Source organism: Molossus molossus, unplaced genomic scaffold (genome assembly GCF_014108415.1).
Source record: "Molossus molossus isolate mMolMol1 unplaced genomic scaffold, mMolMol1.p scaffold_m16_p_1, whole genome shotgun sequence".
NCBI classification, from domain to species: Eukaryota; Metazoa; Chordata; class Mammalia; order Chiroptera; family Molossidae; genus Molossus; species Molossus molossus.
Window position 1 is genome coordinate 190016633 of NW_023425344.1, and position 21625 is coordinate 190038257.

Here is a 21625-nt window from a genome sequence, read left to right on the forward strand (position 1 = left end):
AGAAATCAACAGTATTTTAGGATTTCACAATTATGGCTTGTTGGGTTTATTTTGTTTGTTTTTTGTTTTCTTAGTTGCAAGATTCTTTTAAAAAATTTTTTTCTTCATTGATTTTAGAGAGAGAGAGAAACATCAATGAGAGAGAGCATTGATTGGCTGCCTCCTGCATGCCCCCCACTGGGGACTTGACCCACAACCTGGGCATGTGCCCTGACCAGGAATTGAACCGGTAACCTCTTGGTCCATGGGTCGATGTTCAACCACTGAGCCACACTGGGCAGGCTAGATAAGGATTCTTTAATGAATCAAGTTTTATATACTATTCTAATTTTTCAGCTAAAGTGAAAAATTAAAGTATGTTTTTGTTTCTTTTTCAGGGTCATCTTTCTGAAGGATTGGTTACTAAATGGTACAGATCTCCACGTCTTTTACTTTCTCCTAATAATTATACTAAAGCCATTGACATGTGGGCTGCAGGCTGCATCTTTGCTGAAATGCTGACTGGTAAAACCCTCTTTGCAGGTTAGAAAGTTAAAATATATGGGGTAAAATTCCAAAGAGAAATAATTTTGAATGTATTTATGAAGAAAGTTTTATATAAGATTTAAAACAATTTATTATAGTCTGGAATATTAAAATGTAAAGATAAAATGGTGTTTTTAATATTTAATATTACCCTGTAACCATTTAGTATTTAAAACATTGAGAAAACGTATTCACATATTCACTGAACTGTTCACTCACTCAGTTAATACAGTCAGAATTCTAGTGTTCTGCCCTGGCCAGATAACTTAGTTGGCTAGAGCATTGTCCCCATACACCCACGTTGTGGGTTCAGTCCCTGGTCAGGGTGTAATAAATCATTGTTTCTCTCTTAATCTAAAAAAATCAATAAAAACAGCCCTGTCTGGTTTGGCTCAGCGGTTGGAGTGTTGGCTTGTGGACCAGAGAGTCCCAGGTTCAGTTCCTGCTAGGGGCACATACCACATACAAAAAAAAAAAAAAAAATCAATAAAAACATATTTAAGAAAAAATATTTAAAAATATTTTTTTTTTGTTTTTTTGTTTTTTTTTTGTTTTTATCCTCACCTGAGGATATTTTTCCATTTTTTGTACAGATAGAGTGGGAGGGAGAGAGAGAGAGAAACATCGACGTGAAGGGACACATCGAGTGGCTGCCACCCGCACGACCAACCAGGGCCGGGGACAAACTGCAACCGAAGTACGTGCCCTTAGCGGGAACCGAACCCGGGTCTCTCCAGACTGCAGGCCGACGCTCTAACCGCTGAGCCAAACTGGCCAGGGCTAAAAATATTTTTAAAAAATTGTTAAGTGGATTGAAGTTTTTCTGAGGAACAATACTATAATTGTAAGTTATATTACTGATATTCAAGTACCTTTTGATATATAAAATAATTATTTGTTGCTGTGTGACAAATTACCTCAAAATTTAGTGGCTTAAACAACAAAACAATTATTACTGTTACATAAATATTTTTTTTCCCTTTATTGATATTAGAGGGGAAAGGAGAAGGAGAGAGAGAGAGAAATATTGATGAAAGAAAACATTGATTGGTCAATTGCACCTCCTGCATCCCCCTCTCCCTCCCGCGACCAGGCCCACAACCTGGGTATGTGCCCTGATAGGGAATTGAACTGGTGACCTCTTGGTGCATAGGTTGATACTCAACCACTGAACCACACTGGCTGGGCAACAGCAAACAATTGTCATCTCACAGTTTTTATGGGTCAGGAATTTGCGAGTGGCTTTGCCATCTGGTTCTTGCTCAGATTTGTTTTGTTGAGATGTTGGTTGGGGATACAATCATCTGAAGGCTTGCCTCAGATAGTAGTTTCCACTTCTAGATAGCTTACTCACATGACTTTTAGCAGGAGGCCTCAGTTCTGACCATGTGGGCTTCTCCATGGGATTGCTTGAGTGTCTTCACAATATGGAGGCTGGCTTCTCCCAGAAGAACTAATGATCCAAAGGAGAGAGCAAAGAAAGTTAACGTATCTTTTTTAAGAAAGTTCTCTCAAGATATAATTTACACACTATACAGTTCACGCACATAAAATATACAGTTCTATATTTTTTTAGTGTATTCATGGGTTCTTAGAAGCATCTAATTTTTTTTAATTGATTTTTTTTTTTTTTTTTTAGAGAGGAAGGGAGAGGGAAAGAGAGAGAGAAAGATCGATGAGGGAGAACATCGATCTCCTCCTGCATGCTCCCCACTGGAGATTTGGCCCACAACCTCTGCCCTGACTGGGAATCGAACCAGCCACCTCTTGGTGCATGGGTCGACACTCAACCACTGAGCGACATCATCTAATTTTACAACATGTTTTCTGTTGTAACCATTAACAGTGTCATATGATAACTCTTTAAGTTTTTGAAGAAATGCCACACCATTTTACATTCCCATTAGCAGTGCATGCAATCCAATTTCTGCACATTTTCACTGATATCTATCTATCTATCTATCTATTTATTTATTTATTTTTTATTTTTTGGTACCCAGACTCTCTGGTCCCCGCAGGTCAGTGCTCCAACCTCTGAGCCAAACTGGCCAGGGCTCACTAATAATTATTTAAAGTATAGTCTGTCCTATTAGTCTGTCTTTTTGGATGTGAAATGATGTAGTATCTCATTGTGTTTGTGTGTGTGTGTGTGTGTGTGTGTGTGTGTGTGTGTGTGTATCCTCACCCGAGGACATTTTTCCATTTTTTGTTCAGATCGAGTGGGAGGGGGAGAGAGAGAGAGAAACACTGATGTGAAAGGGACACATTGAGTGGCTGCCACTCACATGACTAACCAGGGCCAGGGACAAACTGCACCCAAGGTAGGCGCCCCTAGCGGGAACCAAACCTGGGTCTCTCTGGACCGCAGGCCAACCCTCTAACTGCTGAGCCAAACTGGCCAGGGCTGTGTGTGTGTGTTAATCCTCACCCAGGGATATATTTTCATGGATTTTTATTTTATTTATTATTTTTTTAATTTATTTTTTAAACATTTTTTTAAACTATTCTTTATTGTTGAATGTATTACAGATGTCCCTCTTTTTCCCCCCTTGACCCACTTCTCACCAAACCTGCCCCCCTCCTGCTTTTTCCCCACACTATCGTCTGTGTCTACTGGTTATGCATATATGCAGATAAGTTCTTTGGTTTCTCTCTTCTTGCCCACCTCCCCCCTTCCCTTTGAGGTTCATCAGTCTAACAACCAATTTGTACTTCCTAATCCCTTCATCTTTTTCACCCAACTCCCCTCCCATCTGGCTACCAACAAAAAGTTCTGTGTATCTATGAGTCTGTTTCTGTCTGCTTGCTCATTTTGTTTTTAGATTAAATTGTTGGTAGATATGTATTTATTGCCATTTTATTGTTCATATTTTTTTTATCTTCTTCAAGAAGACACATCAACATTTCATATAATACTGGTTTGGTGGTGGTGAACACCTGTAGCTTTTTCTTGTCTGGGAAACTTTATGTGGCCCTTGATTCTAAATGATAGCTTTGCAGGATAGAGTAATCTTGGTTGTAGGTCCTTGCTTTTCATCACTTTAAATATATCTTGCCACTCCCTCCTGGCCTTATGGGAGCTCTATTGTAGGCAACTAACTGCTTTTCTCTTGCTGCTTTTAAGATTCTCTTTGTCTTTAACCTTTTGCATTTTGATGATGATGTGTTTTGGTGTGGACCTCATTGGGTTCATCTTGTTTGGGACTCTCTGTGCTTCCTGGACGTGTATGTCTGTTTCTTTCACCTAGTTAGGAAAGTTTTCTGTCATTATTTTTTCAAATAGGTTTTCAGTTTCTTGCCCTCTCTCTTCTTCTGGCACTCCCATGATGTGAATGTTGGTACACTTGAAGTTGCCCCACAGGCTCTTTATACTATCCTCATTTTCTTGGATTTTTTTTTTTCTTTCTGCTGTTCTGATTGGGTGTTTTTTGCTTTCTTATATTCTAATTCGATGGTTTGCTTCTTGTCTTTACCTACTCTCTTGTTGATTCCCTGTAAATTATTCTTTATTTCAGTTAGTGCATCCTTCAATCCTTCATTTTTTTTTTTTTTTTTTTTTTTTATATCCTCACCCGAGGACATTTTTCCATTTTTTTGTTCAGGTAGAGTAGGAGGGGGAGAGAGGAACAGAGAAAGAGAGAAACATCGACGTGAAGGGACACATCGAGTGGCTGCCACCCGCACGACTGACCAGAGCCGGGGACAAACTGCAACCAAGGTACATGCCCTTAGCGGGAACCGAACCCGGGTCTCTCGGGACCGCAGGCCGACACTCTAACCGCTGAGCCAAACCGGCCAGGGCCATCCTTCATTTCTTACTGGTCCTTTTTTGTACTCTTGAGACCCTTACTAAGTTAATTGAGCATCCTTATAAGCAGTGTTTTGAACTCTGCATCTGTTAGATTGCTTATTTCCATTTTATTTAGTTCTTTTCCTGGAGTTTTGTTCTGTTCTTTTATTTGGGACATGTTTCTTTGTCTCCTCATTTTGGCTGCCTCTCTGTGTTTGTTTCTATGTTATAGGTAGAGTTGCTGTGTCTCCTGGGCTTCCTAGGGTAGCCTGTTGTAGTAGCTGTCCTGTAGGGTCTAGTGGCACAGGCTCCCTGGTCTCCCAGCTGGGCCCTCGAGGTGCAACCCTCATGTGCGCTTTACACCCTTCTGTTGTAATTGAATCTTGATTGCCTTTGGCACGTCAGTGGGAGGAGTAGTGGGAGGGTCTTACTCGGCCGATCAGCTGCGAGGACTGGATATGCCCACTAATAACTGATCTCTGACTACCTTGGATGATCAGTTTTCCAGGGGCCCACTACACAGAGCAAGACTTACTTCAGTAGTGCTCTGGTACCCACTGAGTCCATTCCTTGAGTGTGTCACTTGTGGAGGTGGCTGGGTGGTGGTGCTTTGATGTGGTCTGAAGCTATCCACTGGGTGTGCTGGCTCTGGGGCAAGGTCACCCACTGCCTGTGTTCTACCCAGGGCCACCAGACATAAGCTACAAAGTGATCTGCCGATGGGTGCTGCTTGTGCTGAGCTTGGAGGTGCTCAGATGAAGCCAAGCTGTGAACCAAGTCTGGCTGCTTCTAGTGCTGGGCCTAGGGCCACTTAGCGAGAGGTGTGGGGCCAGCTGTGGCCAGATGCTGCTTGTTTGAGAGAATTTAGGAAAATCTGAAGCAGGAGCCAAAACAGGCCAATCCTTTGGTAACCCTTTGGAAACAGCTTGGGTGGGCCTGAAAGTTGGGTGGTGCAGGGCCTCAGGGAATCACCAGGGTGGGGCAAACAATATGAGCCAGGTTGCTAGAGTTCCCAGGTATAGCCACCGACTGCCTGCCCTGTGGGGGAAGGGCTCACCAAAGGAACAAAGGCCTCCACTAATAGGTCTGTCCAGGATAAAGCTGCCTCTCCAGCTCTCACCCCAATGCCAAACAACTCAGTTCTTCCTCATATGTCTTTGGTGCCTTTCAAGCTGCCTCCCCTCCTGGCTGGAGCTCAGAGGGAGCAGGTCCCGTGTGCAAGCCTTTTATGAGGATCTGCTAGGGGCTCCAACAGCCACAGCCTCCCTTAGCCTCAGTTACTGCTGGGTTTTACAGCCAGAGGTTGTGAGGACTTCTCTTCCTGGCACTGGAACCCTGAGCTAAGTGCATGGTGTGGGACAGGGACCCCTCTCTCCTCAGGGAGGACCTTCATCGCCGAGCTATTCCTCCTGATTTTTATGGGTCACACGTAGGTGTGGTACCAGCCTGTCCATGCCTCTACCCCTCCTCCCAGTCTCTATGTGGCTGCTGCTTTAATTTCGTAGTTGTAGGACTTCATTCAGTTTGGTTTCAGGCGGTCCTGAAGGATGTTTGTTCTGTAGTTTAATTTTGATGTGTTTGTGGGAGGAGGCGATATTGCATTTACCTACACTGCCATCTTGACTGGAAGTTTCTTTCATGGATTTAAAAAATTTTTTTAATCCTCACTGGAGGATATTTTTCTGTTTATCTTCAAACAGAGTGGGAGGGAGAGAAAAGGAGAGAGGGAGAAACATCACGTGAGAGGGACACATCTACTGGTTGCCTCCCACATGACCCTGACCAGGGCTTGGGTTGAACCGCAACTGAGGTACATGCCCTTGACCAGAATCAAACCCATGACTCATTGGTCCACAGGCCAGTCCTCCACCGATGAGCCAAACTGGCCAGGGCTCTTTCATGGAATTTTTTGTTTTTTCTTTCTTGATTTTAGAGAGAGGGGGAGAGAGAGATAGAAACATCGAGTGGCTGTCTCCTGCATGCCCTCGCTGGGAATCAGGCCTACAACCTGGGCATGTGCCCTGACCTGGAATCGAACTGGTGACCTCTTGGTGCATGGGTCAATGCTCAACCACTGAGCCACACTGGCCGGGCTCTTTCATGGATTTTTAAGTAGAGTGGAAGGGAGGAAGTGGGGGGGAGAGAAAGAGAGAAACATCAATTAGTTGTCTCCCACATCACCCCAACTAGAGCCAGGGATCGAACCTGCATCCCAGTTATGTGCTCTTGACTGGGAATTGAACCTGAGAGAGACCCTTTGGGTCTTCAGGCTAATGGTCTAACTGCTGAGCCAAACTGGCCAGGGCCCATTGCCTACTTTTTAATTGGGTTGTCTTTTTATAATTGAGGTGTAAGAATTCTCTACATATTTTGGATACAAATCACTTATCAGGTACATAATTTGCATGTGTTTTTTCCCACTCTGGGTTATCATTTAATTTTCTTAATGGTGTGTTTTGAAAGAGAAGATTTAAAAAATCTGATTAATCCAATTTATCTTTTTTTTTTCCTTTTGTCACTCTGCTTTTAGTGTCATATCTATGAAAGTATTGCCTAACACCTAAGAGTTTTATAGTTTTAGCTTTAAATTTAGGTCTGATCCATTGTGAGTTAATTTTTATGCATGGTTTGAGGTAGGGGTCCAGTCTCATTCTTTTGAACGTGGCTATCTAGTTATTCCGGCACCATTCATGGAAAAGATGATTCGTTCTCTCTTGAATTTTCCTGACCACCCCCGCCCTTTTCAAAAATCAGTTGGGCATGAATGCAGAATATCTTTTTGTGACTTAAACTCAAAAGTGACACACTGTCACTTGAGCTTTATTTTATTTATTAGAAGCAAGTCACTACACCTCAGCCTCAAGGGGAGGAGAATTACATTCCACCCTTTGAAGGAAAGAGTATCAAAGCATTTGTGGACATATTTTAAAACTTACAGAATATTATATCAAGAAAGCAAAAATTTGCCCTGGCTGGTTTGGCTCAGCGGTTAGAGTGTTGGCCCATGGACTAGAGAGTCCCGGGTTCGGTTCACGCTAAGGGCATGTACCTCGGTTGCAGTTTTTCCCTGGTTCCGGTTGGGGTTGTGTGGATGGTGACCTGTTGGTGTGCCTCTTTCACATTGATGTTTCTCTCTCTTCCTCCCTCTCTCCCTCCTGCTCTATCTGAAGATGAATGCAAAAATGTCCTCAGGTGAGGATTAAAAAAAAAAGAAAGCAAAAATTTAATTTGTTTTATTTAAATTTATTAGATTATGCTCCAAGTTGTATGAAATGGGGTCAAAATTTACTGTTGTATTGCTTATAAAAAGGTAGTGTATTTTTAAATGTTCATTTGGCATATTCAGACATTGCTTACGTAAAGCAATAAAAAGAATTGGATCGCTTGGCTGGTGTGGCTCAGTGGTTGAGCATTGACCCATGCACCAAGAGGTCGCCGATTTGATTCCTGGTCAGGGCACATGCCCAGGTGTGGACCCATCCCTAGTGGGGTGCATGCAGGAGGCGGCCAGCCAATGTTGTCCTTCATCAATGTTTCTATCTCTCCCTCTCTCTAAAAAAATCAATTAAAAAAAGAATTAGATTAAGAAAAAACACCTGTAAATAACATCATTTTTATTGTAAACTCATGTAAACTTTAAACATTTAATGACTTTGTGAAATCATTTGAAATATCTAGTTGTTGTTTCCTTCTAATGCTTTATTGGTAGGTTTGTGAATCATTCAATAAGAGCAGCATGAGCATGATCTAAGTGTTTATTAGGTATAGGACTCAAATGAATTGAGCTATAAGTGGCAAGGACTAAAGTTTTCATTGGAAATTGTGTGTGTGTTTTTTTATCCTCACCTAAGGACATTTTTTTTTCCATTTTTTGTTCAGATAGAGTGGGAGGGAGAGAGAGGGAGAGAGAGAGAAACATCGACATGAAAGGACATATCAAGTGGCTGCCACCCGCCCGACCAACCAGGGCCGAGGACAAACTGCTACCGAAGTACATGCCCTTAGTGGGAACCGCACCTGGGTCTCTCTGGACCGCAGGCTGACGTTCTAACCGCTGAGCCAAACCGGCCAGGACGGAAATTGTGATTTTTTAACCTATAGGAAGTGTCCTAGCTTTGTTTTTTGGTACAACTTAATATATCCGTTGGATGTCTAATAGTTTCTCCAAACTTTCTCTTTTGCTGTCTTTTTCATAATAGTAAAACCAGAGCCACTTTTCAGTTGCTTAGGCCAAAATCTTGGCATCGTCCTTCACCATTGTCAGTACAGATCCTGTAGGCTTTTCCTTCGAAATATATCCAGAATCTAACTGCTTGTTATTATGTGTATCACTATCCCCCGAACTCCCCAGTTTAATCAACTATTATGTCTTTCCTGGTCCAATGCAAGACTTTTTTTTTTTTTTTTTTTGGTGTCAGAGTTTTTATTAGATTCTGGACAAAAAGGCCCCAGGTCTAATAGAGCAAGAGCTGCAGGTCGTCTGGGACATGGCAGTTCCCCAGCAGTGAATGACCTTAGCCAACAGGTCGGGGGTCTCCAGTCTCAGGTCAATGTAAGACTTTCTAACTAGCTTTCCTGCTTCAATATTTGCTATCTGTAGTCTGGTTACCACATAGCAACCTTAGTAGTTCTCTGAAAACAGAAATCAGATCATGTCATTTCCCTGCTCAAATTCTGTAATGGCTTCCCATCCCATTCAGAATAAAGCAGACCCTTTGTGTTCTGGTACTACACTATCACCTATTGTCCCCACCCATCCCCACCCCCACAGTCACTGTACCTCAAGCTACACTTGCCAAATTGTTTCTTAGACATGCCAAACCTATCCTCTCAGACCCAAGGCCTTTGGGCCTTTTCCAGTCTTTCTGGAATTTCCTTTCTCCATATGAATGTATGGTGTGTTTCCTAATTTTCTTAACTTTCAACTTCTCAGTGATGTATTCCTTGGTCATCATCTATGTATTAACAACCCTACCCACAACAATCCTCTGTTTCCCCTTAGCTTACTCTATTTTTACTCATAGCATTTGTCACCATTTGACATAAATATTTACAGTTAACTGTTTTCCTCCACCAGATTGTAAACTCCATGAAGGTAGAGACTTGGTCTGTTTTGTTTCACACCTGGAGTCTAAAGTGCCTTACTTATAGTAGGCATTCAAGAAAAATTTGAATGTTGAATGAATTTTGAGAAATTAGCAGAAAGCAAAATGGATGATTTGTGGGGTTTTGGGGGGCACCCATTTAGCCTAATGTTTCCTCTTATATATATATATTTTTTTAAATTTAATTTTATTTTATATTTGTCACAGATGCTTCTCCTTTTTTACCCCATTGACACCCTCCTCCCCATCCCTGGCTTTGTTGTTCATGTCCATTGGTTATGCGTACATGCATATAAGTTCTGTGGTTTTTCTCTTCTCTCCCCCCACCACTCCCACTTCATAGGGTTGTCAGTCTGTACCCTACTTCCACGTCTCTGGGTCTACCCTATTCCTCAGACTGTTATGTTCATTATATTCCACAAATAAGTGAGATCATGTGGTATTTGTCTTTTTCTGCTTGGCTTGTTTCGCTTAGGATAATACTTTCCAGGTCCCTTCATGTCGTCTCAAAGGATAAGAGATCTTTCTTACAGCTGCATAGTACTCCATTGTGTATATGTACCACAGCTTTTTTATCCATTCATCTACTGATGGACACTCCTCTTATTTCTTTAATAGTGGTACTGAAATGCTAACTGAGACTAACATAACTATAAAACATTTTGTTTTGCAAATTTAGTTCAACCGTCCATTTTATTGATGATAAAATCAGGCCATCACCACCATGTTAAATATTCCCACAGTTATAGCCTGTTAGGTAGCGATACAGCTAAGACTAGGATCCAAGTCTCTTTGAATCCCAGTTTATTGATATTTTTTCCCAACACTTTGTGATACCTTAATATGAGGCCAGACTTCAAGAATCAGATTCTTGCCCTGGCCAGTTTGGCTCAGCGGTTAGAGCGTCGACTTGCGGTCCCAAGAGGCCCGGATTCGGTTCCCGCTAAGGGCGCGTACCTCGGTTGCAGTTTGTCCCTGGCCCTGGTTGGTCGTGAGGGTGGCAGCCACTCGATGTGTCCCTTTCACATCGATGTTTCTCTCTCTCTCTCTCTCTCTGTTCCTGTCTCTCCCTCCCACTCTACCTGAACAAAAAAGGAAAAATGTCCTCGGGTGAGGATTTAAAAAAAAAAATCAGATTCTTACAGAAACAAAGAGCTAAAACTAAATATATTAGTAAGTAGAAATTGAAATAGGCTTCTTGAGAAGATTGATGATAATCAGAAATAATGTAACCTGCTGATTAACGATTCAGTTAAAACAATTTCTTCCCCAGTGGTCATTACAATATTTAACTTAGTTTTGTATAGCTTTAGAATATTTATTGTCAAATTCGTAAACATTCAAGAATGTGTTTGTTTATATTGTATTTGGTCTTTTTTCCCCCATCTCACTCAGGTGCACATGAACTTGAACAGATGCAGCTGATTTTAGAATCTATACCTGTTGTTCATGAGGAAGACCGTCAGGAGCTTCTCAGTGTAATTCCAGTTTACATTAGAAATGACATGACTGAGCCACACAAACCTTTAACTCAGCTGCTTCCAGGAATTAGTCGAGAAGGTATTGTGACTCAAGACTAAACATCATGAAGTGTGTGTGTGTGTGTGTGTGTGTGTGTAAGTAAGCAGGATGTGTAGGAAGCTTTAGCTTTTTATCCTTAGTTATATGGCTTTCTCCCAAAAAGTCTTTAGATATTTAGGGTATACCTAACACTTAAACTCTCACTTTCTTTTTTTTTTTTTTTTTTGCCTGGCACTTAGGCTAGAATCTGTTTCTTTGCTCCTTTGAATAATTTTCCACATTTCAAAAAATATATCCCTCCTGGTTCTCACTCCTTTTTCTTTTTGAGTTTATACCTCTGTCTGTCTACCATAGATGAGTATATTAAATTACTGGCTCTCACTAAGATGGATGGAGTTCTTTGAGGGTTATATAAGTAAGTGTGGGTATGAGTGAGAATGTGATTTAGATATGAAAGAGTGAATTCAGTTGGGTGGTGGAGGGGTGGGGAGCAAAGTCTTCAGAACAAGGAAGAGGGGGAGGAATGAGCAAAACTCTATAATGAGCAAACACATTATGTAAGAGTTTGCAGATTTGTGTTAGATGTTAAAGTGAGAGTTTGTGTAAGCTTGAAAGTAGTAGGAACTTGGAGAGAATCAAAACATTGACCACTAAAGCAATTTCATGTCTCAAAATAGAGTGACATCTTTAGATTTGTTGATAAATAAGATACAAAGAGCTTTAACTTTTTTTTTTTTTTGCATTTATTTTCAAATAGAGCGGGAGGGAGAGAGGAAGAAAGAGAGAGAAACATCGACATGAGAGAGGCACATCAAGTGGCTGCCACCCACACAACCCCTACCAGGGTTGGGGACAAACTGCAACCGAGGTACGTGCCCTTAGCGGGAACCGAACCCAGGCCTCTCTGGTCCGTGGGACGTCGCTCTAACCACTGAGCAAAACCGGCCAGGACAATCTTTAACTCTTTTAGTAATCTGTAATAACATTTTTTTTTTTGTCAGGAAGAGCATTAGACATGAAAAATACCTTTTTTAAAAGTTGATTGTGGCCTGGTCAGTTTGGCTCAGTGGTTAGAGTGTCGACCCGCGGACCAGAGAGTCCTGGGTTTGGTTCCTGCTAAGGGCATGTACCTTGGTTGCAGTTTGTCCCCGGCTCTGGTTGGTCGTGTGGGTGGCAGCCACTCGATGTGTCCCTTTCACGTCGATGTTTCTCTCTCTCTCTCTCTTCCTCTCTCTCCCTCCCACTCTATCTGTACAAAAAATGGAAAAATGTCCTCGGGTGAGGATAAAAAAAAAAAAAAAGACGTTCTCTGAATTATGTACCCATTATTCATATCACCAACCCTGCTCATTCTGTGTGGTTCAGATGAGTGTGTGTCAGAGTGTTCTTATCTTTTTTAAAAAATAGTTATCAATTCATTTAATGATTTATTTTTTAATAGAGTGTGAGAGAGGGAGGGAGGGACAGAGAGAGAAAGAAACATCCATGTGAGAGACTCATCAACTGTCTGCCTCCCACACAACCCCAACCAGAGTCGGGACTGAACTACAACCAAGGTACATGCCCTTGACCAGAATTGAACCCATGACTCTGGTCTGAGGGTCGACTCTCTAACTGCTGAGCCAAACCGTCCAGGGTGGGTATCTGTGTTTTTTTTTTTATTTTACCTTTTTTTTAAATTAATTAATTAGTTTATTTTTTTAATCCTCACCCGAGGACATTTTTTGATATTTTGTTCAGATAGAGGTGGGAGGGGGAGAGAAAGAGAGAGAAACAATGACGTGAAAGGGACACATCGAGTAGTTGCCACCTGCACAACCCAACCAGGGCCGGGGACAAACTGCAAGTGAGGTATGTGCCCTTAGCGGGACCCGAACCAGGGTCTTTGGGGACCACAGGCTGACGCTCTAACCGCTGAGCTAAACCGGCCAGGGCAAAATTTATTGATTTTAGAGAAAGAAGGGAGAGGGGGAGAGAGAGAGAGAACATCATTTGGCCGCCTCCTGCATGCCCCCCACTGGGGATTTGGCCCACAACCTGGGCATGTACCTTGATTCGGAATTGAACCATTGACCTATTGTTGCATGGGTTGACGCTCAACTACTGAGCCACATGGGCTGGGTGGCATTTGTGTTTTTAAAACCCTCTATAGGTATGGCCCTGCTCAGCCAGGTTGAAAGACACTGCTTAGGGATAAAGTGGTTAGGCTCTGGAATGAGTCATTAGCTCTATTGCTAGGTCTTGTCAAAAGAGACAAGCTAGAAATATAGGACATTACTGTTGAAGCATCTGAAGTCTAGCTAAATTTGAATCTTCTTTTTTTCTATTCTCATTAGCGTGGGGACCATCTCAGTCAGCTATAAGCCAACCTGAATATTTAGCTCATGGCTAGGATTTATTCATAATGTGTTGAATGGGTATCTTTTTTTATCTTCACCCGAGGACATTTATTGCATTTATCTTCAGATAGAGTGGGAGGGAGAGAGGGGGGGACGAGAAAGAGAAAAACATCAGTGTGAGAGACACATCGACAGGTTGCCATCCACATGACCCCAACCGGGGCTGGGGACAAACTGCAACTGAGGCACGCGCCCTTAGCAGGAACCGAACCCAGGACTCTCTGGTCCACAGGTTGACGCTCTAACTGCTGAGCCAAACTGGCCAGGGCTGAATGAGTATTTTTGATAAAGGATTCATTAAGTTAACCATTGGGCAGAGATCTTTGATATTCACAAGTGGCAGAACTGGGCTCACCACTGCAGAGTATTTAAAGTTCCTGAGACTAAAGATTTACTTAGTAGATATGCTCCATATGAATTAACACATCAAGACTACTAGGGACCCTTCTGGGTAATGTCTTTAGATGAGTACCCTCTTTTTCATTTCCCTCTATACTTAGCCTTTCGTCCTCTCTTTCTCTATAGTTTACCACATACTTCTATATCTTAGACCTATTTCCTCTATAGCAGTACTGTCCAAAAGAACTATCTTGCAGGGGTAAGGAACCTTTTTTCTGCCAAGGGCCATTTGGATAATTATAACATCATTCAAGGGCCATACAAAATTATCAAGTTAAAAATTATCCTGCTATATTTGGTCAGGCTAATTTGGTGAGGTGTGTGATGTTAGCTGGTATTGATTTTGCAAGCCTTATACGTCCTGCAGATGTTCCCCACCCCTGAATGACAGAAATGTACTATACAGTGGAGCCTTGGTTCTCGAATTTAATTCATTCTGGAAGTCTATTAAAAAACCAAATCATTGCCCAGCTGTTGTGGATCACCAGTTGAGCATCAACCCATGCATCAAGAGGTCACTGATTCAGTTCTCAGTCAGTTGTGGGCCCTATCCCCAGTGAGGGGCATGCAGGAGGCAGCCAATCGATGTTCTCTCTCATCGATGTTTTTCTCTCTCTCCCTCTCCCTTCTCTCTTTCTCTCTCTCTCTAAAAAGTCAATAAAGGAAAAAAAAAGAATCATGTCTGGCTGATGTGTCTTAGTGGTTGAGCATTGACCCATGCACCAAGAGGTCGCTGGTTTGATTCCCGATCAGGACACATTGCCCAGGTTGTGGGCCCAATCCCCAGTGGGGGCCATGCAGGAGGTAGCCATTGATGTTTCTATTTCTCTCTCCCTCTCACTTCCTCTCTCTCTAAAAATCAATAAAGGAAAAAAAAAAACCGAAGCATTTTTTTCCCATTAGAAATAATTTGAATTGAATTAATCTGTTCCAGACCCCCAAATGATTCCGTTTTAACCTTATATACAGTACATGTCTAATGTAGTGTTTGATCTATAAACACTTTAAAAATAAAAAGGACATAAAATGTAAGTGAAAATTAAAAAGGAAATGAAATGTACAATAAAAAATGGAAATTTAATAATAAGCTGTAACAAAAGCAAAAATACAAATATTCACAGCACAGTACAATTTCCTGAGATATTCACATTGTGAGGTTTACTGGTAAACTGACTCATATTTGAGCATTCTCTCCTTTGTCACCTGAGAGAGGCATGACTGATCATACAGGTATCAGCATAAAAGGGTTGTTGGGTTGAGAACTGAAATGTACGAGATGGGAAATGTTGGGAACAGAGGTTGGACTGTAGATATGTATACTTGGGAGTTCTCAGTCTGGCTAGTTTTTTACTCTCCCCCCTCCCCCGCCCTTTTTAAAAATAATTTTTTATTGATTTCAGAGAGAAGAAGGGGGCGAGAGAAACATCAGTGAGAGAGAAACATTGATCGGCTGCCTCCTGCATACCCCCTACTGGGGATTGAGCCTGAAACCCAGGCATGTGTCCTGATCAGGAATTGAACCGATAACCTACTGGTGCATGGGATTTCCCTCAATCAACTGAGCCACATTGGCCGAGCACTTCCTCGTTTTATTTGCTACCTATAGTTCCCAAATGCTAGGGATTTTACAATATACAGTATTCCTCTTGCGTAGCTGAATGTATCTCCTCCTCCCCTCTGTGCTGGGTCAATCGTCCATAACTCTGTGCCTTAGAGTCTTTTTTGCCTTGAGAAATGTGGGCCCTGAGCTAATTAAGACTGACTTTTTTTTTTTTTTGCAGGAGAACTAAGAACAGCTTGGTGTATTGTAAAGTGACCTCCTAGGTCAGAGTAATGTAATAGAGGGGAGTGGGTAAAAGAGCAGGGAGCACAGGAAGGAATCTCAGTCCTGCATCACTGAGTATGAGTACCAGTGAGCCTTAGGTTTCTTCTCTTCAGTCTTTATTGGATGGATTGAGGTTTGAATGAGATAATGTGAATAGGGTCTTTGCTAGAGTACAGCTTAGTTTTAGAGAGAAGGGCTGTGTTTTCCTTTGAGACAGAGGTAGGGATAAGAGGATGTGTGATAGACCATAATAAAGAAATAGGAATTGAGATAGATGTGAAGTGAATTTATCTGTTGGGAATGATAGAGAAGATTGAGAGCATAAAGGGATGGTGTGGATCATTGCTGAGCACAGTAGCAAAGGCCAAATTGAAATTCTACAGTATGACTTTGTATGTGATTTTTCTGTCTAGCTTTCATCAGTACTATATGACTAGGGAGCCAGACAAAGTAGATGGTGAAAATAATTCAGAGTTGAAGATTGGTATAAATCATAAGGCATATGAATGTGTGGTGGTGTAAAGGCAACCTTTAGGCTGGTGTTAGTGTGGTTCAGGCTGGATAAGGAGCTTAGGAAGTCCTAACGGACTGAGTTAGTGGGAAGAATTGGGTATATGTAGTCCCACCAGGGCCCTAAAATGATTAAGTGCGTTTTATAATATGCTGGTAGGAGATTGGTGTGAACAGAGATTAACAGATTATTATAACAGCTAGTCAGTGAAATCAGAGAAAGAAAGGAGAAAGTGTTTTTATTAAGCACTGCATACTATGTTTTTACATTTCTACACCTTATATCTTGATATCCACTTTAAACATGAAGAAAGTGAAGTTCAGCAAATTTAAGTAACCCAGCAGTTCAGTGAAGTTAGCAAGTTGCAGAGCTGAGATTAGGACCTGTATATTAGGTTGATCCATATGAAATTGCTGTTATTTGACCATTTTTACTGACAAAAATGGTAGTTTCATATGGTTCAAGTTAATATATTCCTTTTCTTTTATAACTGGCCATAAAATGAGATTTCAAATTTTTGCTATGTTTATTGAATAGATGTTTTTTCTTTAAAATCTATAATCAGGCAAGCTGGTTTTATTTCTCTGATAAAACTTAAATTACCTTGTAATTGTGTAGTCTTTTTTTGTTTTTTGTTTTTCCTTTATGGGTTGGTAGACCTTCAGTATAGTTAAGGAGTTTTATTCCTTTCTTTTGCAGCACTGGATTTCCTGGAACAAATTTTGACATTTAGCCCCATGGATCGGTTGACAGCAGAAGAAGCGCTTTCCCATCCTTACATGAGCATATATTCTTTTCCAACGGATGAGCCAATTTCCAGTCATCCTTTTCATATTGAAGATGAAGTTGATGATATTTTGCTTATGGATGAAACTCACAGTCACATTTATAACTGGGAAAGGTAAATTGATCCTAAATTAGAAAAATACTGTGTTTTTAATAAATCATAATGTAGTGAATTTTATTTTTACATTATATATAACACAATGTAGAATTCTTAAAAAATTTAGTAAAAGTCTCTTTCAGTTTCTGCTAAATTTATCTCTGAATAGCCTTTATGGAATTTAAATATTTAATAATTATTTGTTATGATATACATAATAGAAAAAGCTAAATGCTACTTTGAAGCATATTTAAGCCATTAAGGTATGTTTAGTTAATACAATTATATGGAAAGTCTAAACCATTTTCACCTAATGCTTTTATTTCATTTTATTTATTTATTTATTTTATTTTATTTTTTATCCCCACTTGAGGACATTTCTGCATTTATCTTCAGATAGAATGAGAGGGAGGAAGAGAGAGACACATTGAGTGGTTGCCACCTGCACAACCTCAACCGGGGCTGGGGAAAAACTGCAATTGAGGCACGCGCCCCTAGTGAGAACCAAACCCGAGACTTACTGGCTCGCAGTCCAGCACTCCAACGACTGAGCCAAACCGGCCAGGGCTCAGCAGTTGCTTTTATGAATGTCACAATTTTTTTTAAAGATGTTGAATGTGAAGACTCAACCTTATGCAGTAAGGTATCTCCATAAGTGTCTCACATTTTTACATATAACTCATTATGTCTTAGGATATAAATTATGATATTTATTTTCAAATGTTTTTTCTCATGACAAATTTATTTTGGAATGTTAACTAAGTATAATATAAGAAACTTTTCTAATCTGAACAGGCTAAAACATCAAAATAGATAATATACATTTTAGTTAAATAATTTCTTCCCTCAGCCTCCTTTTAAGACTTTTAAATTTCTAGAGAAGTTTGGGTATAATTCTGCTTCAAAGTGGGTTGGTAAAATATAATAGTGAATTGGTATTATTTAAAATCTTCAGGTGATTTTGACATTTAGCCAGATTTGGGAATCACTACTGACAATCTTAAAAACTTCAGGATTTCATGTATTTCTGTGTTAAAAGAAAAATGATTGCCAATTAAATGTTAAAGAAATAGGTAATGAGATTTCCGGTCAAGATGGTGGAGTTGGTAAACACGGTATCGCGTCCTCCCTCAACCACATCAAAGTTACAACTAAATTACAAAACAACCATCATTGAAAACCGCCTGAAATCAAGCTGAATGGAAGTCCTACAACTACGGAATTAAAGCAGCAGCCACATCCAGACTGGTAGGAGGGGCGGCACCGCGCAACGGGCTGGTCCCACACCCACGTGTGGCGGATAAAAATCAGGAGGCTACCTCGGCTGAGAAGGTCCTTCCTGAGGAGTAAGGGGTCCCCGTCCCACACCAGGTGCCCCGCTCAGGGTTCCAGTGCCAGGAAGAGAATCCCCATAACTTCTGGCTGGAAAAACCAGCAGGAACTGAGGCTCAGGGAAGCTGAGGCGGCTGGAGCCCCAGGCAGCTCCTTAAAGGGCCCGCGCACGGACTTATCGGACTCTCTAAGCTTGGAGGGGAGGCAGCTCGAGGGGCGCCAGAGACCTACAGGGAAGAACTGAGCTGTTTGGCACTGGAGCGAGGGCTGGAGAGGGGGCTTTCTCCGGGACAAATGTGCTGTCAGAGGCCTTTGTTCCTTTGGTGAGCCCTTCCCTGGGGCGGCAGACGGAAGCCATATCTGGGACTCCAGCAACCTGGCTCACACTGGTAGCTCCGCCCTGCTGACTCCCTGAGGCCCCGCCCCGCCCCACTTTCAAGGCCACCCAAGCTGTTGCCACTTGCTTAACCATAGGATTGGCCTGTCTCGGATCCTGCTTCAGGTTTTTCCTAAATTCTTTCAAACGAGCAGCATCTGGTCTCAGCGAGCCCCATATCTCTCATTAAGTAATACACTGAAACAAACACAGGGAGGCAGCCAAAATGAGGAGACAAAGAAACAGGTCCCAAATGAAAGAACAGAACAAAACCCCAAGAAAAGAACTAAGCGAAATGGAGATAAGCAACCTAACAGATGCTGAGTTCAAAATACTGCTTATAAGGATGCTCAGTGAACTTAGTGAGAACCTCAGTGAACTTAGGGAGGGCCTCAAGAGCATAAAAAAGGACCAGTTAGAAATCATGGATGCACAGTTAGAATTGAAGGAGGCATTAACTAAAATAAAGAATAATTTACACAGCTTCAATAATAGAGTATGTTAATCCAAGGAGGAAACCATCGATTTGGAATATAAGGAAGCAAAAAATGCCCAATCAGAACAGCAAAAAGAAAAAAGAATCCAAAAAAATGAGGATAGCGTAAGGAGCCTCTGGGACAACTTCAAGCGTGCCAACATTCGCATCTTGGGGGTGCCAGAAGGAGAAGAGCAAGAACAAGAAATCGAAAACCTGTTTGAAACAATAATGGCAGAAAACTTTCCTAACTTGATGAAGGAAACAGACATACAAGTCCAGGAAGCACAGAGAGTCCCAAACAAGATGAACCCCAAGAGGCCCACACCAAGACACATCATCATCAAAATGCAAATGGTTCAAGACAGAATCTTAAAAGCAGCAAGAGAAAGGCAGCTAGTTACCTACAAGGGAGTTCCCATTAGGCTGTCAGCTGATTTCTCAAAAGAAACTTTGCTGGCCAGAAGGGAGTGGCAAGAAATACTCAGAGTGATGAAAAGCAAGAACCTACAACCAAGATTACTCTATCCTGCAAAGCTGTCATTTAGAATTGATGGCCATATAAAAACTTACCCAGACAAGAAAAAGTTGAAGGAGTTCATCACCACCAAACTGTTATTATATGAAATGATGAAGGCTCTTTTTGAAGAAAAAGATAAAATATATGAACAAACAAAATGGCAATGAATACATACCTATCGACAATGGAATCTACAAACAAAATGAACAGATAGAACAGAAACATTCTCATAAATACAGAGAACATTTTGTTGGTTGCCAGTTGGGAGGGGGTTTGGGGGAATGGGTGAAAAAGGTGAAGAGATTAAGAAGTACAAATTCATTGCTAGACTGACAAACCTCAAAGGGAAAGGGGTTGAGGGGGTGGGAAGAAATAAACCAAAGAACTTATATGCATAACCAATGGACACAGACAATGGTGTGGGAAAAGACGGGAGGGGGGCAGGAGTGGGGAGAAGGGGGTCAATGGGGACAAATGTGGAACATCTGTAATACATTTTACATCCAACAATAAAGATTTAAAAATTAAAAATATTAAGCAGGAAAAAAAAAATAAAGAAATAGCTAATGCCCTGGCTGGTTTGGCTCAGCGGTTAGAGCATTGGCCTGCAGACCAAAGGCCTCTGGTTTGATCTGCTCAAGGGCACCTACCTGGGTTGTAGGTTGATTCCTGGCCCCATTTGGGGTCCTGCGGGAGGCAGCTGATCGATATATCTCTCACATCAACGTGTCTTTCTCTCTCCTTTCCCCTTTCCCTTCCCTCCTCTCAAAAAAATCAATGGAAAAATATCCTTGGGTGAGGATTAGGAAAAAAATAAAGTAGTAGTTAATGTTGAAATTAGTTTGTTTACTCATTGAATTTTTCTTCCTCCTAAAACGTGGAGGTATTTGTGAATATGTTTACACACATCTGCCAAATAATTTTTTTTTCTTCTATGTGACCATTTCTACCATGGATATACAGTTTTTTCCATACATACCCAGATGTACTCCAATCTCTACATTAAAAAAATTTTTTTTCCTTTGATTGATTTGAGAGAGAGAGGAAGTGGAAGGGAGAGGTAGATAGAAACACCAATGTGAGAGAGAACATCGACTGGCCACCTCCTGCATGCCCCTCATTGGGGATTTGGCCCACAACCTGGGCATGTGCCCTGACTGGGAATCAAACCAGTGACCTCTTGGTGCATGGGTCGATGCTCAACCACTGAGCCACACTGGCCAGACCCAATCTACATTTTCTTTTTTTTTTTTTTTTTTTTTTTTTTTTTATCCTCACCCGAGGACATTTTTTTTTTTTTTTTTGTTCAGGTAGAGTGGGAGGGAGAGAGAGGAAGAGAGAGAGAGAGAGAAACATCGATGTGAAAGGGACACATCGAGTGGCCGCCACCCGCACGACCGACCAGGGTCGGGGACAAACTGCAACCAAGGTACATGCCCTTAGCGGGAACTGAACCCGGGTCTCTCAGGACCGCAGGCTGATGCTCTAACCGCTGAGCCAAACCGGCCAGGGCCCAATCTACATTTTCTATCATACTTAGTTAAGACATCTAATGTCTTTTCTCCTCCCTCCTTCCCATCCCCCCAACTGTTGTCATGTATGTGTCTACATGGGCATGGTGTGGTCATTTTGCTGTGATGTGTCAGTGGAGGATACTGCATTCAGTAACACATATACATGGAGAGGGCTTTTTTCTCTTCACTGGTGATGAGTTCCAGGAAACCTTCCTCTCTTTCTAGTCTGCCTATTACCACTAGAGCAAAAATTTGTAAGAGACCTCATTGAGATTAGAGATCTGCATTTTGTGGCCATAAAGTGTTTTTTGTCTCTGTGTAAACTGTTGGAATTAAACTATTGATATGCCAGCCATTTGGATGTTTACTTGCCGTTGTGTTTAAGGTGGATGAAAAAATAGAAGCCCTGGCCGGTTTGGTTCAGCGGTTGGAGCGTCAGCCTGCGGTCCA

General features: G+C 41.5%; 1 protein-coding gene across 2 annotated transcripts in view; it reads left to right on the top strand.

Annotated features, from left to right (window-relative positions):
* The window catches only part of MAPK6 (mitogen-activated protein kinase 6), a 51451-nt gene that overhangs the window by 26966 nt on the left and 2860 nt on the right, over window positions 1–21625 (top strand). For both annotated transcript variants that reach the window (XM_036270796.1, XM_036270804.1), the window contains exons 3-5: window positions 378–522; window positions 10816–10980; window positions 16775–16976. In XM_036270796.1, coding sequence (XP_036126689.1) covers window positions 378–522; window positions 10816–10980; window positions 16775–16976 — 512 coding nt within the window. The remainder of the gene's footprint in view (window positions 1–377; window positions 523–10815; window positions 10981–16774; window positions 16977–21625) is intronic.